The sequence below is a fragment of the Zootoca vivipara genome, chromosome 7, assembly GCF_965207765.1.
Source record: "Zootoca vivipara chromosome 7, rZooViv2.hap1.1, whole genome shotgun sequence".
Taxonomy (NCBI): Eukaryota; Metazoa; Chordata; class Lepidosauria; order Squamata; family Lacertidae; genus Zootoca; species Zootoca vivipara.
In genome coordinates, this window is record NC_142590.1 from 421,234 (window position 1) to 439,916 (window position 18,683).

Genomic DNA, 18,683 nt, shown 5'->3' on the forward strand with positions numbered 1-18,683 from the left:
CCATGGACGCCAGGCACTCCTGTCTTCCACTGATAGGTTTGATCTTATTGCAGTCCATGGGACTCTCAAGAGTCTCCTTCAGCACCATAATTCAAAAGCATCAATTCTTTGGCGATCAGCCTTCTTTCTGGTCCAGCAAGCCACTCCAGTATCTCTGCCAAGAAAACTCCATGGACAAAAACAACAGGCATATAAAACATAACATTACCTTTGATATAATCTAATAAGCAAGGAAGCATTTTGCTCACTTCTGAAGTCAAATGAAAAGTTCTCATTTCTAGGAGAGTTCCCAAGATGGCCCCTTGTGGCTCTGGTCAATTTATTGACGGGCACAGCTTCAAGCCTGCCTTTTGCAGAAGGATTGTGCAATTAAAGTGGGTGGGAAAGGGACAGGAAAATGCACTGAAAAGTGCAGAGCAAACAAATGATTAACAAGAAGATATATAAACACTGGGCAAGCAAATCAGGATGACTGCTCATTTTTGTATATTATCCCTACAAAAAAAACCTGAAACACTCAATAAAAACTAGACACAGTCTAACTTCTGTCTAAATTTTATGAAAGCAAATCAGGATGAAAGCTCATTAAATGGATCATTTGAAGGACCCCTAAGCTAAGAGATGCTCATTTCTGACATAGGATTGCAATTTGGAAAGTGTCTGCATGAAAATTTCCATTCCCCCAGAAGGTACCCTATTTTGGACAGGCCGTTTAGAAATAACTAGGCTTCCAGCAATTTAAGTAGAACACAAGTCTTGCAGGACCTCATAGAACGACCACCATAGGACCTAGCACAAGCTAGAAAGAGTATTTGTACAGCCACAACCCCCTTGTATACCTGCCCAGGAAGGGAGTAACAACTGGGCAGTAGTTATTGAAACCTCCCGGTCCAGGGAAGGCCTTGTAAGGAGAGGCTGTACCACTGCCTCTGTCAAGGCAGTTGGACCGCTCCCCAATGGGGCATTCCCCAGGTAACCTCCTCTGGCTAGCTTGAATAAGCCATGAGTGTGAGGGTCTAGGAGACTAAGACAGGGTGAGCCTTTTAAAAGAGGCCCCGTGGAACATATCCATGGGGCCACTTTTAAAGGACTGACCCTGTAGTTGGCTGTCCTCTTTCAAGCATCTTGTCCATATCCTGAGGCTGCAATAAATGAAAGAGATTCCGCACAATAGGGCCAGATGATTCTGCAGCTGCCCCTCCAATCCTGCGGCAATCAATCAATCAATCCAATCAAGAATGGAGTGAAGGCTAGTGACTTTTAAGCTATGCTGGGCAAGCCTCATTTCCTGAACTGCAAAGCTGTGAGCTGCCTTCATTTCCAACGGGCCTGTCTACGAGTCTCAGTGTTGGGTGGTGTGGTCTGGGAGGGGGAGCTTGGGGTGATGTTATTTCCTGGCCTAAGCATACAGTGATCTTTCTCACAGCTGGGGCGTCCCAGGAGCATCGCTCCATGGCGGGGGGAGGTTGCGGGACACGGGCGAGGGGGGCGGGAGCGAGGGGAAAGCCTCCTTCCACCTAGCCCCCCCCCCGCTTTACTTCTGCCATGTCCCTCGTTTTACGACCAAGGTGTGGGAAGCGGCTTCTGCCGTGTCCAGACCGGCGAGCAGGTCCTTGCAGAGAGAGAGGTTTGGCACAGAAGCCACCCCAGAAATCTGTCCCCTCAGGCGGGCCCCGTGCTTCGCCCTCTCTCCGGATGCTCCTCGGCTGCTGCCTCGCTTGTCCTGCGGCCTCGAAGGCTCCTCCGCCCGGAGCGTCTTCCTTCGAGAGAGCGCGGAAGGAGGACGCAGCGCCGAGCGTTTGTGCACGGACTGCGCATGCGCGACTCTCCTCCCCGCCTCCGCCCAACTACGCTTCCCAGAGTTCTTCGCGGCAGGGCGGGGCGTCGGGGCGCGGCGACGCTCCCAGCATGCCTTTCGCGCCGCCTAGCGGGGTGATGTCTGGCCTGGGCGCGGAGGTGGCGGCGGGGCTGGCGAAGGCGGGGGCCGGAGGGCCTCGCCCCCGGAGGAAGCTCCTCACGGCGGAAGAGGCAGAACTGTTCGAGCTGGCGCAGGCGGCGGGGAGCGGCCTCGACCCGGAAGTGTTCAAGTGAGCGGCGCGGGGGTGGGGGTGGCGGCGTCACGTGACGCGCCTTTGTAGTCCGCCCCGCGACTCTTGCGCGAAAGGCGGCACACAAAAGCCGGAGGGGAAAATCAAAGGCTCCCCATTGCTAAGCCAAACTATGGTTACTGTAATTGCCACGTGTTATTTACACCCTGCCTTTTGCCCTGATGGGACTCCAAGCAGATTGCAGATAAATAAGGACAGGTGAAAAGCTCGAGGGGTGTGTGTAAACCCATTATTAAATAAAACAATCAAGCATTCGTAGAATTATACCCACTCACTCACAGAAGATCTCTTGAAACCGCACAGACAGTCATAGCAAGGACAGAACAGCATCAGCCTCACTAAAAGCAACCAGTTCCCCAAAGCCTGTGGAAGCAAGGAATTCAGGCAGCCATAGGATTCAGGCAGCCATAGGATCATAGAATTGTAGAGTTGGAAGGAACACTCAGGATCATCATTCTAGTCCAACCCCCTGCAAAGCAGGAATACGCAGTTGTCCCGTATGGGAATTGAACATTGGTGTTATCGGCACCATGCTCTAACTGAGCTATCTCCCCCTGCCCCATGTAAACATCTATCTGGCTTTTAGAAGACATTTGAAGGCAGCCCTGTACAGGGAAGTTTTTAATGTTTGAAGTTTTTTGTGTTTTAATATTTTGTTGGAAGCCACTCAGAGTGGCTGAGCCAACCCAGATGGGCAGCTAATAATAATAATACGGTAATAATCATAATCATCATCACTATAATGGGTAGGGCTGCCCACCTGTCAGCCAATGGACATAATGGAGTCGGTTGGTGTGTTTTTGCCCATGCATTCAAAGGCACAGCCAACAAAATGCAGACAGACAGCTGATTGTCAAGCTTAGTGTTCAGTACTTTCCAAGACCCAAAATCATCTGATTGTGAGGGGTTTCAAAGCTACAGCATTACCTGCCTCACACCTGGCATCATATATGATGTCTAGTGTAGGGCGGGTGGACATGGCTTAACAGGCCATCTTAGGCCCACAGACCAGAAAGCTCACACACATTGTGGGGATAAATGGTATGTTGAAAGCTACATTGTCTCCACTCCAGTCCACAATATGGACTGAATTTGAATTTGCAGGACATTTTTTTGTAACTGTTTCAAGACTTAGTGACTGTAGGATAGCTCAGTCGGTAGAGCATGTGACTCTTAATCTGACTGAGCTATCCCACAGTCAATTAGTCTTGAAACAGTTATAAAATAATGTCCTGCAAATTCAAATCCAGTCCATATTGGGTTCAAGCCGCATGTTGGACATGTTGGACTTTTAATGTCTACCTATGTTCCCTTGGGCTTGCTGATCAGAAGGTCAGCGATTCGAATCCCTGCGACGGGGTGAGCTCCCATTGCTCGGTCCCAGCTCCTGCCAACCTAGCAGTTCGAAAGCACATCAAAGTGCAAGTAGATAAATAGGAACTGCTACAGCGGGAAGGTAAACGGCGTTTCCGTGTGCTGCTCTGGTTTGCCAGAAGCGGCTTTGTCATGCTGGCCACATGACCTGGAAACTATACGCCGGCTCCCTCGGCCAATAATGTGAGATAGCGTGCAACCCCAGAGTCGGTCACGACTGGACCTAATGGTCAGGGATCCCTTTACCTTTACCTTTATGTTCCCTTCTAGGATTCTGCTGGACCTTTTGCGCATGAATGTGGCACCCTTGGCTGTTTTCCAGATGCTGCGCTCCATGTGTGCTGGGCAGAGGCCTGTCAGTGCTGAGGCTGCTCCTGAACCAGCGCGAGGTCAGTGGTGCCCCATCCCTTAAGGAAAGAGGTGCTTACTAGAGGGTCATCAGGGCTTAATTTGTGCCAGGAAAACTAGTAGCAACGATAAGAGTATCTTTAAGCATCTGAGTAACTCTCCTACATTTTGATTATTTTCCACACTCAATTTGAAGATGTTAAGCTGCTAGGATGGGCCTACAGTATCATTTTCTTTCCATATGTTAATAGCTTTCAAGTTGCAAACTGAGAATTGTACAAATCATGCAAATCTGACTGACGTTATACATCTTTGAAAGTATAAAGCCATTTTTAAAACTACAGTACTCTCTTTGCTATGCAGTTGAAATTAGAATTTGTGAAATTTTCTGACCTTTGATATTTTCTATATAACTCAAGCCTGATCTTCTTTTGCACACAATCCATTAAAACCAAAGCTTTAAAAAATAAGTGCCAGTCTCTCTGCATGAATTTATTTTACTGATTTTTAACATCCACTTTCTAAGCTGTAGATCACATCCTGTGTAATAGGTATTGTATTGCTGGGACTATAGGAAATCCTCTTGATATGAGTCAGCCCTTCATTTAGCTTAGTGTTGTCAACACTGACTGGCAGCTGTTCTCCTGGGGTTCATGTGTGTCTTTTCCCTGGAGATGTCAGGGAAAGCTCCACCGCTGAGCAAGTTTTCAATAAAATGCAACTGTACATTCTTGTGTTGCGTTCAGTCTAATCCTAACTAGGCTTCTTGGGAAGTAAGTTCTTTTGATTTTCAATTAGACTTGTCAAAGTGCATTGAGCATTGCAGTCCCAATATGATATACATTTCAGATCAACCTTTATGCCTGTTCCTCAGGCAGCATTTGAAAGATCAGTAAATATTTACATTATTAGAGCAGATACAAACAAGCAGAACAATTTTGTTCACCTTGTTTACTGTTTTTCTACAGTTCAGGAACAAACATTTTGCCTGTCATAGTTCAGAATTATTGCTTCTAATCAGCATATCTATGTTGACCAGAAGCAGTAGTTCTTTGGTGGCCTTATTTTATGTCATAGCACCATCTGTTCTTAGCCAAGGCCCCTTCACAGCAATTCTGGCCATGTTTGTGCTTAGCACTGGATATACAGTGGTACCTCTACTTACGGATTTAATGCGTTCCGAACGCACATTCGTAAGTCGAAAAAATTTGTAAGTCGAATCCCATAGGAATGCATTGGGAGAAAAAAATCGTAAGTAGAAGCAACCCTATCTAAAAATTCGTAAGTAGAAAAAATCCTATCTAAACCGCATCCAAGATGGCGGACAGAGCTCCATTCGTAAGTAGAAACATTCGTAAGTAGAGTTATTCGTAAGTAGAGGTACCACTGAAATCTGGTTTCTGGGTTACAGTCTCATTCAAGAGAAGGGCAAAAACAAGGCTTTATAAAGCGGGAAGCAGAGGACAAGGGAGATGAGGCGTAAGTACTAGAAGGCAGCACAGAGAAGGTGAGTTTGCAGTAGAAACTGTGAAGACTATGGGGAAGCTGTTCAGCCACTAGGAAGACATGGCAGTTGAGATGAAGGCACATGTGTGAGAAGGAAAGAAAGTGGGTCAACAGGACACAAGCTTGCAGGAGGTGGGGAGCTGAGCACAACAGGCCACCCTCTGGTTTCTTTCAGGGCCCTTCTCTGTTGCATGTTGGTGAGCATTCATTCATGCATTCACATACATATGACCTGTTAATTCTTCGGGTCCGTACTGGAGTCTGCAGCGCTAGACCACTTAACTGGATGGCTTCCTTAACTGGATGGATCAAAGGCCAAGGTCCCACATACAACCCCCTAGATTTATTCTGTGTTTGGGCTTGCTTGTTAATTTCTCCCATCTCTGATATTGTATCTACCACCCTGAGCTGTGCTAAAAGTTGCCCACATCTTGCCTTCCTGTTCACCTACTCCTCACTTTCATTGTAGCACTCTTATCACGTCAGGACGATAGATCTTGCTTTTTAAGGCTGAGGGGGAGGGGCATTGAAATAAGCAAAGAGTCCTCATTCCCCCCTCTCCCATCTTTCTGATTGAGGAGAAGAGTGCTGCTGTGTGGAGAGGAGCAACTGCTGCAGCCTAGCATTTGGGGCTTCTCTGAATTAAGCATCAAATTACATGGTGCACACAAAATAGTTCTTTTTTGTTTTGTTAGTGGAAAAGTAGCTTTTGGAAGGCAAAGCTTGGAACAGAGAAGTGGCTGCTGACTTAACTTTAACTTTCTTTCCACCTGCTGTTTCTCCATCCCCTCCCTCTACCCCCTGCTGAACACACCCACCCACCCACCCACCATGCACACAGGTTACTACACTGACACTTATTTGCAGAAATGTAACTAGAGCCCCAGACATTGGTGTTGATGGCTGCAGAATAGAAATGGCAGGTGGAGAAGCATTGAACGCCAGCTCAGTTGAGTCTGTATTCCAGATTGTGCCTCCCAACTGCCCACTCTCAGTAGGGATTCAGTGGCCTCCTGCCTCTAAACATAGAGGTTCCCTGTAGCTGCCATGGCCAGTAGATCCCAATGGACCTCTCTTTCTCCACAAATTTCCTTTTGAAAGCCATCCAAGCTAGTGGTCATCACCACATCTTCTGGCAATGGATTCCATAAGTCTATTGCATGTTGTGTGAAATGATGCTGTCATTTTTAATTAACTGTCAATCAGTTTCATTGTATGGCTCTGGTTCTAATATTAAAAGAAAATTCTATCCATTTTCTCCACAACATGCATAATTTTTTATAAACTTTTATCATGCTTTCCCACCCCAATAATTTCTTTTCTAAACCAAAAAGTTCCAAGTACATTAGTTTTGCCCATGGGAATCATGTTCCGACTCCCTTGGCCAATGTGGTGATCCTCTTCTGCATCTTTCCCAGCTTCACGGTATCCTTTTGAGATGGGTCAACCAAGAATGTATTCTCAACTACGACCACACAATTGATTATGGAAGGCATTACAGACTCAAACTGGTACCGAGATGAAACAGTCTAGCAAGCTGAAGGCTTCATATTACATGTACAGTCATATCTCGGGTTGTGTCCGCTGCGGATTGCGTCTTTTGGGGTTCAGCGCATCCGTAACTTGTGTGCATGCCCAGGAGCGCAAAATTGTGCTTTGCGCATGCGCAGATGCGCCGAGTGACGTCATGCGGCTGCACAGACACGGGTTGTGGACTTTTAAGGGTGCGAACAACACCCCAGAACGGATCGGGTCCACAACCGGAGGTACCACTGTATAGGGTAGGAAGGCAGAGGCCCAAATTGGCACCCATGTTTTCACTGTATACGTTACGGTCACCAGACAATCACCCTCTCACATAAGGCATTAGAAGACTGGCAGTTTGATTTGCAGTCCCTTTCCTAATGGGAGCTTTGGGCTGCTTTCAAGGAAGGACGGTGGACACAATCAATCAATAAATAAATAGCCCTAAGTGTGGAATTTGTCTTTTTCACAGCGGTTGCATCAACATCTTCTTTGAGAGGTGCAGCACGGCCTCCCAATCTCTTTCCTGGTTAATCACTACCAGTCCAGAGCTCATCAGTGTACAGAAGTTGAAATTATTTTTCCCTACTTACGGTACTCCTATTGAACTGCTGTAAGCCTGACTCAAATTACTTAAATACTTTCAATCAATCAATCATTTACTGTATTTGGCTAAAAGCCATTACAAATCCAGTTACAAAACCAGCAAATCCAATAAAACCTATTAAGAAAGCTCCAGAAATAAGCAATAATTTACAATAAATCAAATAAAGATTGGCTGGGAAGATGGTGGCGCAGCAGGGATCTATATAAAGAAGCTCGGCGTTGCACCTCCAAAAAGGTTTTATCTGCTATTTTAAAAGCTTTTTAAAAACCCTTTAACTTTTTAAGCTTCTCAACTTGCAAGTTAGATGCCTTTCTGGGTTTCGGGACCCTGTTTTAATTGTTTGAACTGTTTATTTTATCTTCTTACCATCCCCTGGTCTGGAGGAAATTTCTTTCTAAGGAGCCTCTTCATTATTACCTCCCCTTCCCTGCTCACTGATTAGCTTTCTGCTTCATTGGATTATTTGTTTGCCATCATTGAATACTATCATAAATTATCTAATTTATGATTGTATTATATGCTATCAGATCCTTGCTGACTCTGCAGCTTATATCCTGCATCTATCCTCTTTCCTGTTCTTTGACCAGTTATTGATTCATATGAGGAAGATTTTAGCCACTATGGTGGGGGATATTTGTGAGTTCAAAGTATATAATATCTTCCTCTATTAACATGCTTGTTAACACTCAGAGGATTGATGATGCGGTTCTTGCCTTTGCAAAACTCATGCTAATTCTTCTTGAACAAAGCTTGGGCTTCTTTCTTCGGTAATGTTTCCACAAATTTAGGTGGATGAAGCATTAGATGAAATAGCTCATAATTTGCTGCCTCCATCTCCCAGATTCTGGTTACAGGTAGGTAGCCGTGTTGGTCTGGATCGAAGTAAAATAAAAAAAATTCCTTCAGTAGCACCTTAAAGACCAACTAAGTTTTTATTTTGGTATGAGCTTTCGTGTGCATGCACACTTCTTCAGATACAGTGAAATGGAAGTTTCCAGGCACTTATGTAGAGAAGGGGTGGGGAGGGGTGGGGATGGGGAGGGGGGATCACTCAGAAGGGTGGTGGAAATGGGTGATTGACTGACTGATAGCTGTTGATGACCGCAAACGACTGCAAATGGTTTTGCATGAAAAAGCAAGGGTTGAGATGGCTGAAGATCGCTTATCATGTATAATGAGATAAGAATCCGATATCTCTGTTCAAACCAGGTCCCTCCATGGTTTTGAGCTTGGTGATAAGTTGCAATTCAGCAACTTCTCTTTCCAGTCTATTTCTGAAATTCTTTTGTAGTAAGACAGCTACTTTGAGATCTTGTATAGTATACATGATAAGCGATCTTCAGCCATCTCAACCCTTGCTTTTTCATGCAAAACCATTTGCAGTCGTTTCCGGTCATCAACAGCTATCAGTCAGTCAATCACCCATTTCCACCACCCTTCTGAGTGATCCCCCATCCCCATCCCCACCCCTCCCCACCCCTTCTCTACATAAGTGCCTGGAAACTTCCATTTCACTGTATCTGAAGAAGTGTGCATGCACACGAAAGCTCATACCAAAATAAAAACTTAGTTGGTCTTTAAGGTGCTACTGAAGGAATTTTTTTTTTATTTCATCTCCCAGATGTTTTATTGCTCACTTCCCAATCCTTTGGGAGCAGGGCCTCTTTTTTCACGTTGGGTATTTTTGACACGAAATCACTAGTTTCAGATTTTAGCAGAGCCTTATACAGCCTGAGCGCTATTAAGAGGTTTCTGAACAGCCCTGAAAGATACCAAAGGGAGCCATTCAGGGAGCCATTCAGGCGGTGAATGGTTTTACACAGAGGTAGAACTGATGTGAAGCATCAGGCATTAACATCTGTCGGCCACTCTTGCTCAGGGCAAGGACAGCCAATTGGGCACCTTCCAGATGATGTGGACTACAACTCCCATCAGCCCCAGCTCCAGCCAGCAACTCCTTAACAACTGGGGTGTTTCACACTGGCTTCCCTTGTGTGAGAGAGCAGCATAAAACAAGTTGAAGCAAGTCCTTGAATAATAATGACATCATGATTATTATAGTATAATTATTTAAAGAGGTCTTATGTGTCAGTTTTACCACACTACATTGAGTTAGAACAAAGACAGTATAAGTTCATTCTCCAGAAACAAAATCCTAACCACACGTAAGTGAGTTGTCTTGTGCAGTGGTTGGGATGAACATATTTAGATGATTTAGGACTGTTGAGAGAAGGAAATGATTTTGAGACAGAGGAAAGTCTGGGAAAAGCACGAATGCCTGTTCTGTGGAATCTCTTCTCACCCTGTTGCACAAAGGAATCTCTCCCTCTTCCCCCCCCCCCAGCTGTGCCTGCCCCTCATTCTGCATTCTGCACTAGTGGGTCAGTGGGGTCACGGCCACAATGAAGGGTGCCACAAGAGTACCAGGTTCCTCCTGACCTTGCCCTGTGAGCCTTGTTTTCTCTTCTCTCCCATGCATGTGCCTCTTTGTAAGTAGAATGGAGCAAAATTGATCCAATGTATTGCTTATGCTTCTGTCATTTAGTATCTTATGAAAAAATATTTCACAGAAATCCATATTCATATTTACAAAATCAACATCTTTTGGTACATTACATAATGGCTTAGAATTGCAAGAAGACAACGGAAGAGATTGAAATAGAGGTGATATAGCCCCTGTTTCCGCCTAAACCTTTCAACCTGGCTAAAAGATCACAATACAAGTATCTAAGTGCAAAATTATTCCACTAATTGTGAATTGTGTAGGGGGAGTAAAAATAGCCATGATTACATAACCCTATGTAACAAAGCATTCAAGTCATACATCTTTGAACATTTGTTGGGATATTTGAGCATTTGCAAGTTTTTTTTCTGTGTCTATCACCATGTGGTGTTTCTAATTTGTTTCTGTGTCTCTCTTTGAATTAGAGCCCCCATTTGTCTCTGCCAAGACCAGTAAAATCCCTGCACCACTCTCACTTTCCTCTGCCCTTCGACCTCCAAGAATAAGAGTTACTAAGGCTGTGGTCTACAGTCCTGCTGCAGCTTGCTCGCCTCTCTCTCAAGGTCCCCCTGGCTCTTTCCAGTTTTCTTGCTGCCTGTTCTCTCCTTTTGCAGGTTGTGTGTGTTCGTTACCTACTGGGTTTTAGTTCAGCCTTCTGTGACCAAAAGAGAATCCCCTTCAAAAAGTTATTCTCTTGTTTCCAGGTCCTAAACACATTTACTTGATAGTAAGTACTATTGATTTCAGCAGAACCTGTTTCCAAGTAAACGTGGTTAGTACTTTAACTCATACAAAATTAACACTGTGTAGTGTTCATTGCAGTTTTAACAAGATGGCATTTGGGGGGGAGGAAACCTAGGAAGCTTTTAATACTACCACCACTTTATTAAGAGAATGTGGAAGATGATATATTTTCTTTTGTGCATATTCTAAATGCACCTTCTTGGCAGGAGAGGTGACTCAAATTTCCGGCAATTTCTGAGGGGGCTGCATGTCAAGACCAAGAAGGCAGAATGGGTTGCATCCACAGAGGAATGCCTTCCCAGGACTGCAGGGCCAAGCAGGAAATGACATGCATAGATTTAGCTATTTTGTTGCTGCTTTGGATTGTGCCAGCCATGTGCCTTTTGCTACTTGGGATCATGACAGCCTGGTCCAGACACACCTGAACATTGCAGTGTGTGCAAGATGCTTATTTGCAGAGGCCCCTTTGTCAAATGCATTAGCCTGTCATGTGCTACCATGTGCTCTGGAAACCTCTGGCTGAGTTACTTTTCTGAGATGCTCTGACTGAGCTTGGAGTGCTTGTACAGTTTCCTTTTCTGTTCAGACTGCATAACTTGTTCATCCTTAGATACGGCATTGAAATCTTCAGCTTTCAGAATTCAAACTTTTGGGCTAAAAATGTTCTGTCCATTCTTTTTGATACCTGAATTCAGTGTTCTTGAAAACGTTGGGCAAATCCTTCAGGAGCAGTTTTGTATGTGTGGCAGTATAAAGTTGAATGTTTAGTGTGTGTCCCCCCCCCCTTCAGAATGCCATTGCATATACACAGGAGAGAGACCCCTTCCTCTGCCCTGTCCCTCTTTGTCCCTTCCTTGCTCCCCCGCAGTTTTATCTGCAGCTTGCACTGGCTGCTGTTTGCCCTTCAGTGCTCTGTGTGCTCCAGGAAGCAGGAGGTCTCAGGCTGGAATTGCAGAAGGAAGCAATAGCTTCTGCAAGCTGCAGACACTTAGGAGCAGTGATGCTCTCTGGGGAGGCCAAGGGATCCATCCACCTTGCAGCTGAATTGGTGAAGGCTGGTGTAAGCCATCTGCCCCATCATGCAGGCCCGGCTCGTCGCAGCCCCCCGGCGGCGCAGTGCACCATGGCGCGGGGCTGGTAAGCTGGGCTCCGGCCTGGGAAGGAGGGCGCCGCACGGCAAAGCCTCGCGGAAACCTATTGCGCCCTGCGAGGGCGGGGTGGGCGGCGGAGCGATCTCCGCCCCTCAGCACCAGGGCGCGCGATCCGCTCAAGACGGCCCTGCCATCAGGATTAATCATGTTTGAGGTAGAAACGGTTTACCTCTCTGTACAAATGAAAATCCTCCTACAGCTTCCACTTCAACCTCTGTGGAAAAGTATCTGGCAATTTTATGCGTGTGTAGGAGAGACTAGTGAGAAACTGGATTCCCTGAATGACTGACTGGTTCCTATGGTTGAGGGTCATGTAGAGAGACTGGATTCTGGAAGAGGGAGGAGGAAGGCTTGGGGAGGAATAGAAACCGATTTCCATATAGACTGTAACATCTGAGGAGGATTGATTCCTGTTGTAAGATTTCAAGTAGAGTTCTTTGTATATAACATAAAGGATGATCTTTAACAAGTTTCTCAAATAGCACAAGGGTTTGGATAGAAACATTCAGAATAAAAATTTCAAGTCTACATAATGATGGACTCTTATGAAAGGGGGAAAGTACCCCTGGTTATGAACTCAATTTGTTCTGTTCTTAACCTGAAACCTGAGGTACCGCTTTAGCTAATGGGGCCTCCCTCTGCCGCCACGTGATTTCTGTTCTCATCCTGAGATAAAGTTCTTAACCCGAGGTACTACTTCTGGGTTAGCGGAGTCTGTAAGCCAAAGTGTTTGTAACCTGAGGTATCACTGTACTGGGCACCTGAAGTGGAGCAAAAAAAATTCTTGCATTGCAGGGGGTTGGACTAGATGACCCTCGTGGTCACTTTCAGCTCCACAGCTCTGTGATACTGTGAGGTGACAAAGAAATGTATAGCTTTCCTTGGGAGATGGTGCCGAGATGCCCAACCTCTACCCCCACCCCTTTCCTCCAGCCCTGGAAGCCAGAGTCCTAAGGAATCCTAAGGCTCAGCATTTGCTTTTACCTTGTTCTCTCCACTTCCTGGTGATGGTGACTGCTGCAGCCAGACCTTGGCAACATAAGACACAATGTGCTATTATATGCATTGTTACTGTATATTAGTGTTACATTTTATTATATAAGCGTAGTAGTAACTTCTGTGGATGCTGTTTGGAAATACAGTAAGCCAGCAACTTGCATGCATGATTTAACTTGTGCACATTCAGCTTTACGTGCTTGGCAAAAAATAAAAAATAAATAAAAAATGGGGGCAGGAAGGGGGCTGGCATCTGGGGAGAAAAGTCTTTGGCACTCCCACCTGCCATTGCACCCAGTCTGCTTTGGCTACATGTGATTTTGGCATTATCCCTGCAACTTATCCCTGCGTAATAATAATAATAATAATAATAATAATAATAATAATAATAATAATAATAATAATTTATTTATACCCTGCCCATCTGGCCGGGTTCCCCCAGCCACTCTGGGCGGCTTCCAACAAAATATTAAAATACAGAAATCCATCAAACATTAAAAGCTTCCCTAAACAGGGCTGCCTTAAGATGCCTTCTAAAGGTCTGGTAATTGTTAATCTCTTTGACCTCTGATGGGAGGGCATTCCACAGGGTGGGTGCCACTACCGAGAAGGCCCTCTGCCTGGTTCCCTGTAACTTGGCTTCTCGTAGCGAGGGAACTGCCAGAAGGCCCTCGGCGCTGGACCTCAGTGTCCGGGCAGAACGATGCAGGCTTACGGTATTATATTTGTAGATAGGCTTGAATATGTCTTCATTCAATATTACAGTGCCAAGAGCATAGAATACCATCTTTTAATAGTTGCTAGTTCTTAATTTGGGAATCTGAAATATACCCTACTGAAGCATTGTGATAAATTATTCTGTACTAGAAGAACTATGTTTTCACCCTGAAATGCCACACAGTTGCTGACTTTGATGCAAATTGTATGGGGGGTGGGAATCCTCTATAATAAAGTCCAAGTGTCTCTGCGTCCAGTTGTCCTGTGTGTCCCTGGGTTACTGCGCATGTGCCCCAGGGACACAGGGATTGTATGGAGAGACTGCACGCGCGCACTCTCCCCCCCCACCTCCTCCAACCGCCGCTCCCGGCCGGACACCGCCTCACTGCAGGGCACGTCAGGGAAGCGAGGGTGGAGGCCAGCGGAGGCCTCCTCCTCACAACCCTCCCTGGCCCGTAAGAGGAGCGGCGGGAGGCCGCGAAGCAGCGGCGGCGAGGTAGGCATTTGTGTCCCGCGTCCTTCCTGTCGGCGGCTGGGGGGCAGGAACGGAGGAGGAGAAAGCAGCCGCCGACAACAAGGACAGGTCCCAGGGTTCGGAGAAGCAGCGCTTTCTCCTCCTCCGTTCCTGCCCCCCTGCTGCCGACAACAAGGACAGGTCCCAGGGTTTGGAGAAGCGCTGCGCAAGCACTTCTCCGAACCCTGGGATGTCTCCTTCCTCTCGGCGGCTGGGGGAGAGGAACGGAGGAGGAGAAAGCAGCGCTTTCTCCTCCTCCGTTCCTGCCCCCCTGCTGCCGACAACAAGGACAGGTCCCAGGGTTCGGAGAAGCGCTGCGCAAGCGCTTCTCCGAACCCCAGGATTCTAGCGCCCGTTATCGAACGGGCTGAAATACACTAGTCTTGTCATAAAATTGGACCCAGTGAGGAGTAGCTGACACATCTAGACAAAATGTGTTCTTGAATCTCAGCCCCACCTCAGTTGGGAGGGATGTGAGTTGCTGAATTGTTTCAGGAAGTGCAAGCTTGTCCGCTTTTTAACGGAAATTCAATGTGTGTTGTGCATTGCTGTCAAGTTCTCCCCCTTTTAAGGGAAATTCCCTTATGCTGAATAGGCTTCGTCGTGAGAAAAGGGAAAACTTGACAGCTATGGTGTTGTGCAATTGTTGCTTTCAATAGTCCTGCTATTTTGGAGGAGGCCCAGGATCTCTAAATGCAGAGCAGTTCGCTTTTACGCCAAGAATTGAAAATGATGTCAGCAGGGAGAAGATTTTTTTTTGTATGGTGAGGAAAGAGGGAGGAATACACAGAGAGAAGCTCTGCTGGCTTTAGGTCCCTTGCCAGTTGCAGGGAGTATTGATGGTCGGAGGCAATGGATGGTGGACTTGGTTATGCTACCTGGATAGTTACTGTTTGTAAAAGTTTAGGATAAGAATTCTCAATAAATGTTTGCTGATGTTGAGCTGAGCTCCTCTTTCAGTCTGGCTTTGTGTGCTGCTTTCCTTAAATTTTTGGTCAGACTGTAGCTCACAACTACTATTCAGATGGTATTGAACACTAGTCGGACAAAGTAAGAGATCAGTGCTAGCATTTTCAAGCTTCATATTTCACATTCTGCAACCTTTCCACAAATACTGGAACTCTAATGGCAGAAATAATACTATTGGCAGTATTGTTGGTCATGATTTACCAAAAGATCCTTTAGTAATAATATTTGGTTACCTTAAGGGAGCAGCACCCAGTGAGAATTTCATAATGACCACAGTTTATATGACCACTTGCCCATAATTGGGTGGGGAAACTGATCCACCTTCTTAGGTACGTACTAAGAACATGTTATCTGGCATATAGGATGAAATTAATAAATATATGGGTCAGAGAAGGCTGACATCACAAGTCCATAAAGAAATTGGCTTTTAAAATTTCTTATTCAAACAACAAAGTTCTATCTGACATTGGTCATACTCAGAATAGTCCATTGATTCCATTGGGTCTACTCTATGACTGATATTGAATATTACCCATATACTGTACTTTACTAGGTGAAGTATAGTTTTGTTCATGACCCTCAGTAAGACAGAGTGAAAGACAAGAGACAATTACTCTCATTATGTTAACTAGTAAGAGTGATATCTGTGGACTGCTATGTTAACTACTGATCTGACAGCTTGTGTTTATTTACATGTGTTAACTTGCTTTTTAATATTCGACTTACTATTCAAATTTAAAATTAAATAATAAAAGCAAAAAAGAGCAAACTTAAGAGTATATCATGTTTTAGATAAACCTTAGGCAAATTTTATGCATTTGAGCAACGCTAGCAATTGATAGTTGGTCACAATGCAGCTCTGCAGTTAGCATCTCTTTGTTTTCCTGTAGGGAGAACAAGAACCAGCTCTGCAGCAACCGGGAACCAAGCTCTGCTAGATCCCAGCAACCGCGAAGGCTCTGCTCAGCGAGTCCCTCGGCAGCCAAGTGGCAGCAGGCTGCAGAAGGCTGGGTGTCCCGTGAAGAGTACATAAATGCTTGAAAGATTGGGGGTTCCAGTATTACGGTGAAATTGCAATGTAGTGAATGCACCTAGTCAAGATGGATTTCTAATGTTCCAAAATGTCACATATAGTTCCTATCAAGAAAACAAGTACCAAGGGATGAGATGAAGGTTGGTTTCATCATGGTTGGGCTGGTTTTCAAATTCAAAAGGTGGTCATAGCTGATGATACTCCCTGTTACTCCCTGTTACAGGTGTGTGTCCTTTCATAAAGACTTTGTTGGTGCCTCTCTCATTTATTTGTTTTCCTTTTGGGGAATTTAGCAATTAAAGAAAAGCATACCAACTTTTTATAGTATGGAACTGAATCCTGTTACTGTTTACTGAATCCCACTATGCTGCCATTGTTGTTACATACCAGAATCTCTTCTAAGTAGTTATAAATGATAAAAATCCATGAATAAATAATTAAAATGCACAATGGAACAGTTCCAGCAAAGCATCCATAATTAAAATAGACAATGAAATGAAACAAGACAGTTAAAAAGCAGAGCAATTAAAACAGTTAAACAAAACAGTTAGATCAGGAAGGTCAAGCTCGAGAATGCTTGCCTCAACAGCTCTTGTCTTCACGAGCCAGCAGAATGCAGCTGCTGATCTTGTAGGTGAGCCCAGAGGGCATTCCACAACTCTGGTGCCAGCAGGGAAAAGCTCTCCTCTGCATCACGGAAGGGCTGTGGCAAAACTAAACAAACTTTTAAAAAAAACTACTTACAAGGTAGTCGAAGGGCTCTTCTCCCCATCCTTTCCCTTTCCCTTCTCAGAGTCAAAGCTGCTTAGAGCAGCTAGAAAGTGTGGCTCTTGCTGCATGGTTTGAAACTGCTTCTGCAACGGTCCAGGGAGTCGCTGTATGTCATGTGTTGTCCCTTCCTGGGTAATTGTATGAAATGAAGAAAGTGCACCTGGAGCATTTATGAAGCATTTCCGGACAGTGTAACAGGTCTCATGCTTTTGAGCCTTTCTAAGCAGCTTCAAAGCTGCAAAAGAAAAGATGAAGAGCAGCCCTCGGATCACGAAATTGGACAGAAGAGCACATTCCAGAGCATACCGTCCAACATCCAACATACCATCTCAGGACTATTTAATTGCTCATCTTCTAACATTGTGTATGCCATCAAATGCCAACGGTGCCCTTCAGCTCTCTATATTGGACAAACAGGCCAAACCCTACGCCAAAGGATAAATGGACATAAATCTGACATCAGGAACCATAAGACTGAAAAACCAGTAGGAGAACACTTCAATCTCCCAGGACATTCTATACAACATCTCAAAGCAGCTGTTTTATTACAGAGAAATTTCAGGAACAGACTGGAAAGAGAAGTTGCTGAATTGGAAATCATTACCAAGCTTAAAACCATGGAAGCACCTGGGATGAATAGAGATATCGGATTCTTATCTCATTATGCATGATCAAGCTTTCTTTAGCACCTCAGCCCAGGACTAATTGCAGCCATCAGCAGCCATTAACAGCCATCTCCAGGTTTACCACTCCCATCAGCCCATCTCCCATTCCCACCCACCCCCACCACCCTCTGTATATATATATAGGGTCTGACACTTCTGTTTCTAGTGTATCTGAAGAAGTGTGCATGCACACGAAAGCTCATACCAAAATAAAAACTTAGTTGGTCTTTAAGGTGCTACTGAAGGAATTTTTTTATTTTGCTTCGACTCAGACCAACACGGCTACCTACCTGTAACTATTCTTGACCAGTTCATCTTTAATGTCCAAAAGTTCCCAATAGATCTGCTGCCAGTCTAAGTCTTGTGATGATGTTGAGTCTGCCATCGGTCTTGCCTTCTCAGATCCCATGGGAAAACAGGAGATAACCAATCCGGAAGTGGCAGGAATCAAAGTTCCAAAGAGACACCATTTTAAGTCCTGTTTTAATTATTACATTATGGCTCCAAATTCTAATTCGCAGTCTTAAGCACCTCTTCAGTATCTCTCTATAAATTAGTCCAGTCCAATTAGCAATGAAATAATCCAGTCTTGATAACCACAAAATTATAAATCCATTCCCTGATCTCTCCAGGGACCCAGATCCAGCCTCCTGGGGGAATTTTTAGCTTCCTTAAAAAGTCTTGCAGGCAATTTACCTCAGTTCAGACCTCTCTCCCCCAAGCTTGCTCCAGGGGAGCATTTTAACAGTCCAATTCCCGGTAAATTGATTGCTTCCTTTCACCTTTCCTGCTAGGAGTCAGGTTTCTGCATCAAAGCAAATCAATGTGGGAGACCGACTTCCGTTTTTAGAGTCTCCCACCATGACCAATTCATTAAAATTATTTAGCCAATTGAGCTTTTTACTCACGATGTCAAAAATCAGCAAAATTTTCTTTTTCTTGGGAACAATCCACCGCTCTCCGCTGCCAGCTCAGAGCTTCCCTTCGAGAGGGTAACAATGGCGCTCGATGGCCCGCGACACCCCACTCGCACCGGAGCTCCTCAAGGCTTACTGGGGAGTAAAGGGGTCGCTTTTTGGGGCTCTGCAAAGTCTTCGTCTCCAGAAAGCCCTATTTGGACCTCTTTCAGGGGGTGCGTCCCCTCCCCCTCTCG

The 18,683-nt window shown here is 45.2% G+C and overlaps 1 protein-coding gene across 2 annotated transcripts; it reads left to right on the top strand.

Annotated features, from left to right (window-relative positions):
- Positions 1–1,923: 1,923 nt before the first annotated feature.
- LOC118078294 (mitotic-spindle organizing protein 2A) lies at positions 1,924–16,409 on the top strand. Of its 2 annotated transcripts, XM_035102093.3 has the most exons (4): positions 1,924–2,087; positions 3,753–3,871; positions 10,396–10,533; positions 15,952–16,409. In XM_035102093.3, exons 1-4 carry the CDS (start codon positions 1,936–1,938, stop codon positions 16,092–16,094), a joined length of 552 nt encoding a protein of 183 aa, XP_034957984.3. In that variant the 5' UTR covers positions 1,924–1,935; the 3' UTR covers positions 16,095–16,409. The 2 variants fall into 2 exon arrangements, with proteins under 2 accessions (XP_034957984.3, XP_088530953.1); XM_088674827.1 differs by lacking the exon at positions 10,396–10,533.
- The last annotated feature ends 2,274 nt before the right edge of the window (positions 16,410–18,683 follow it).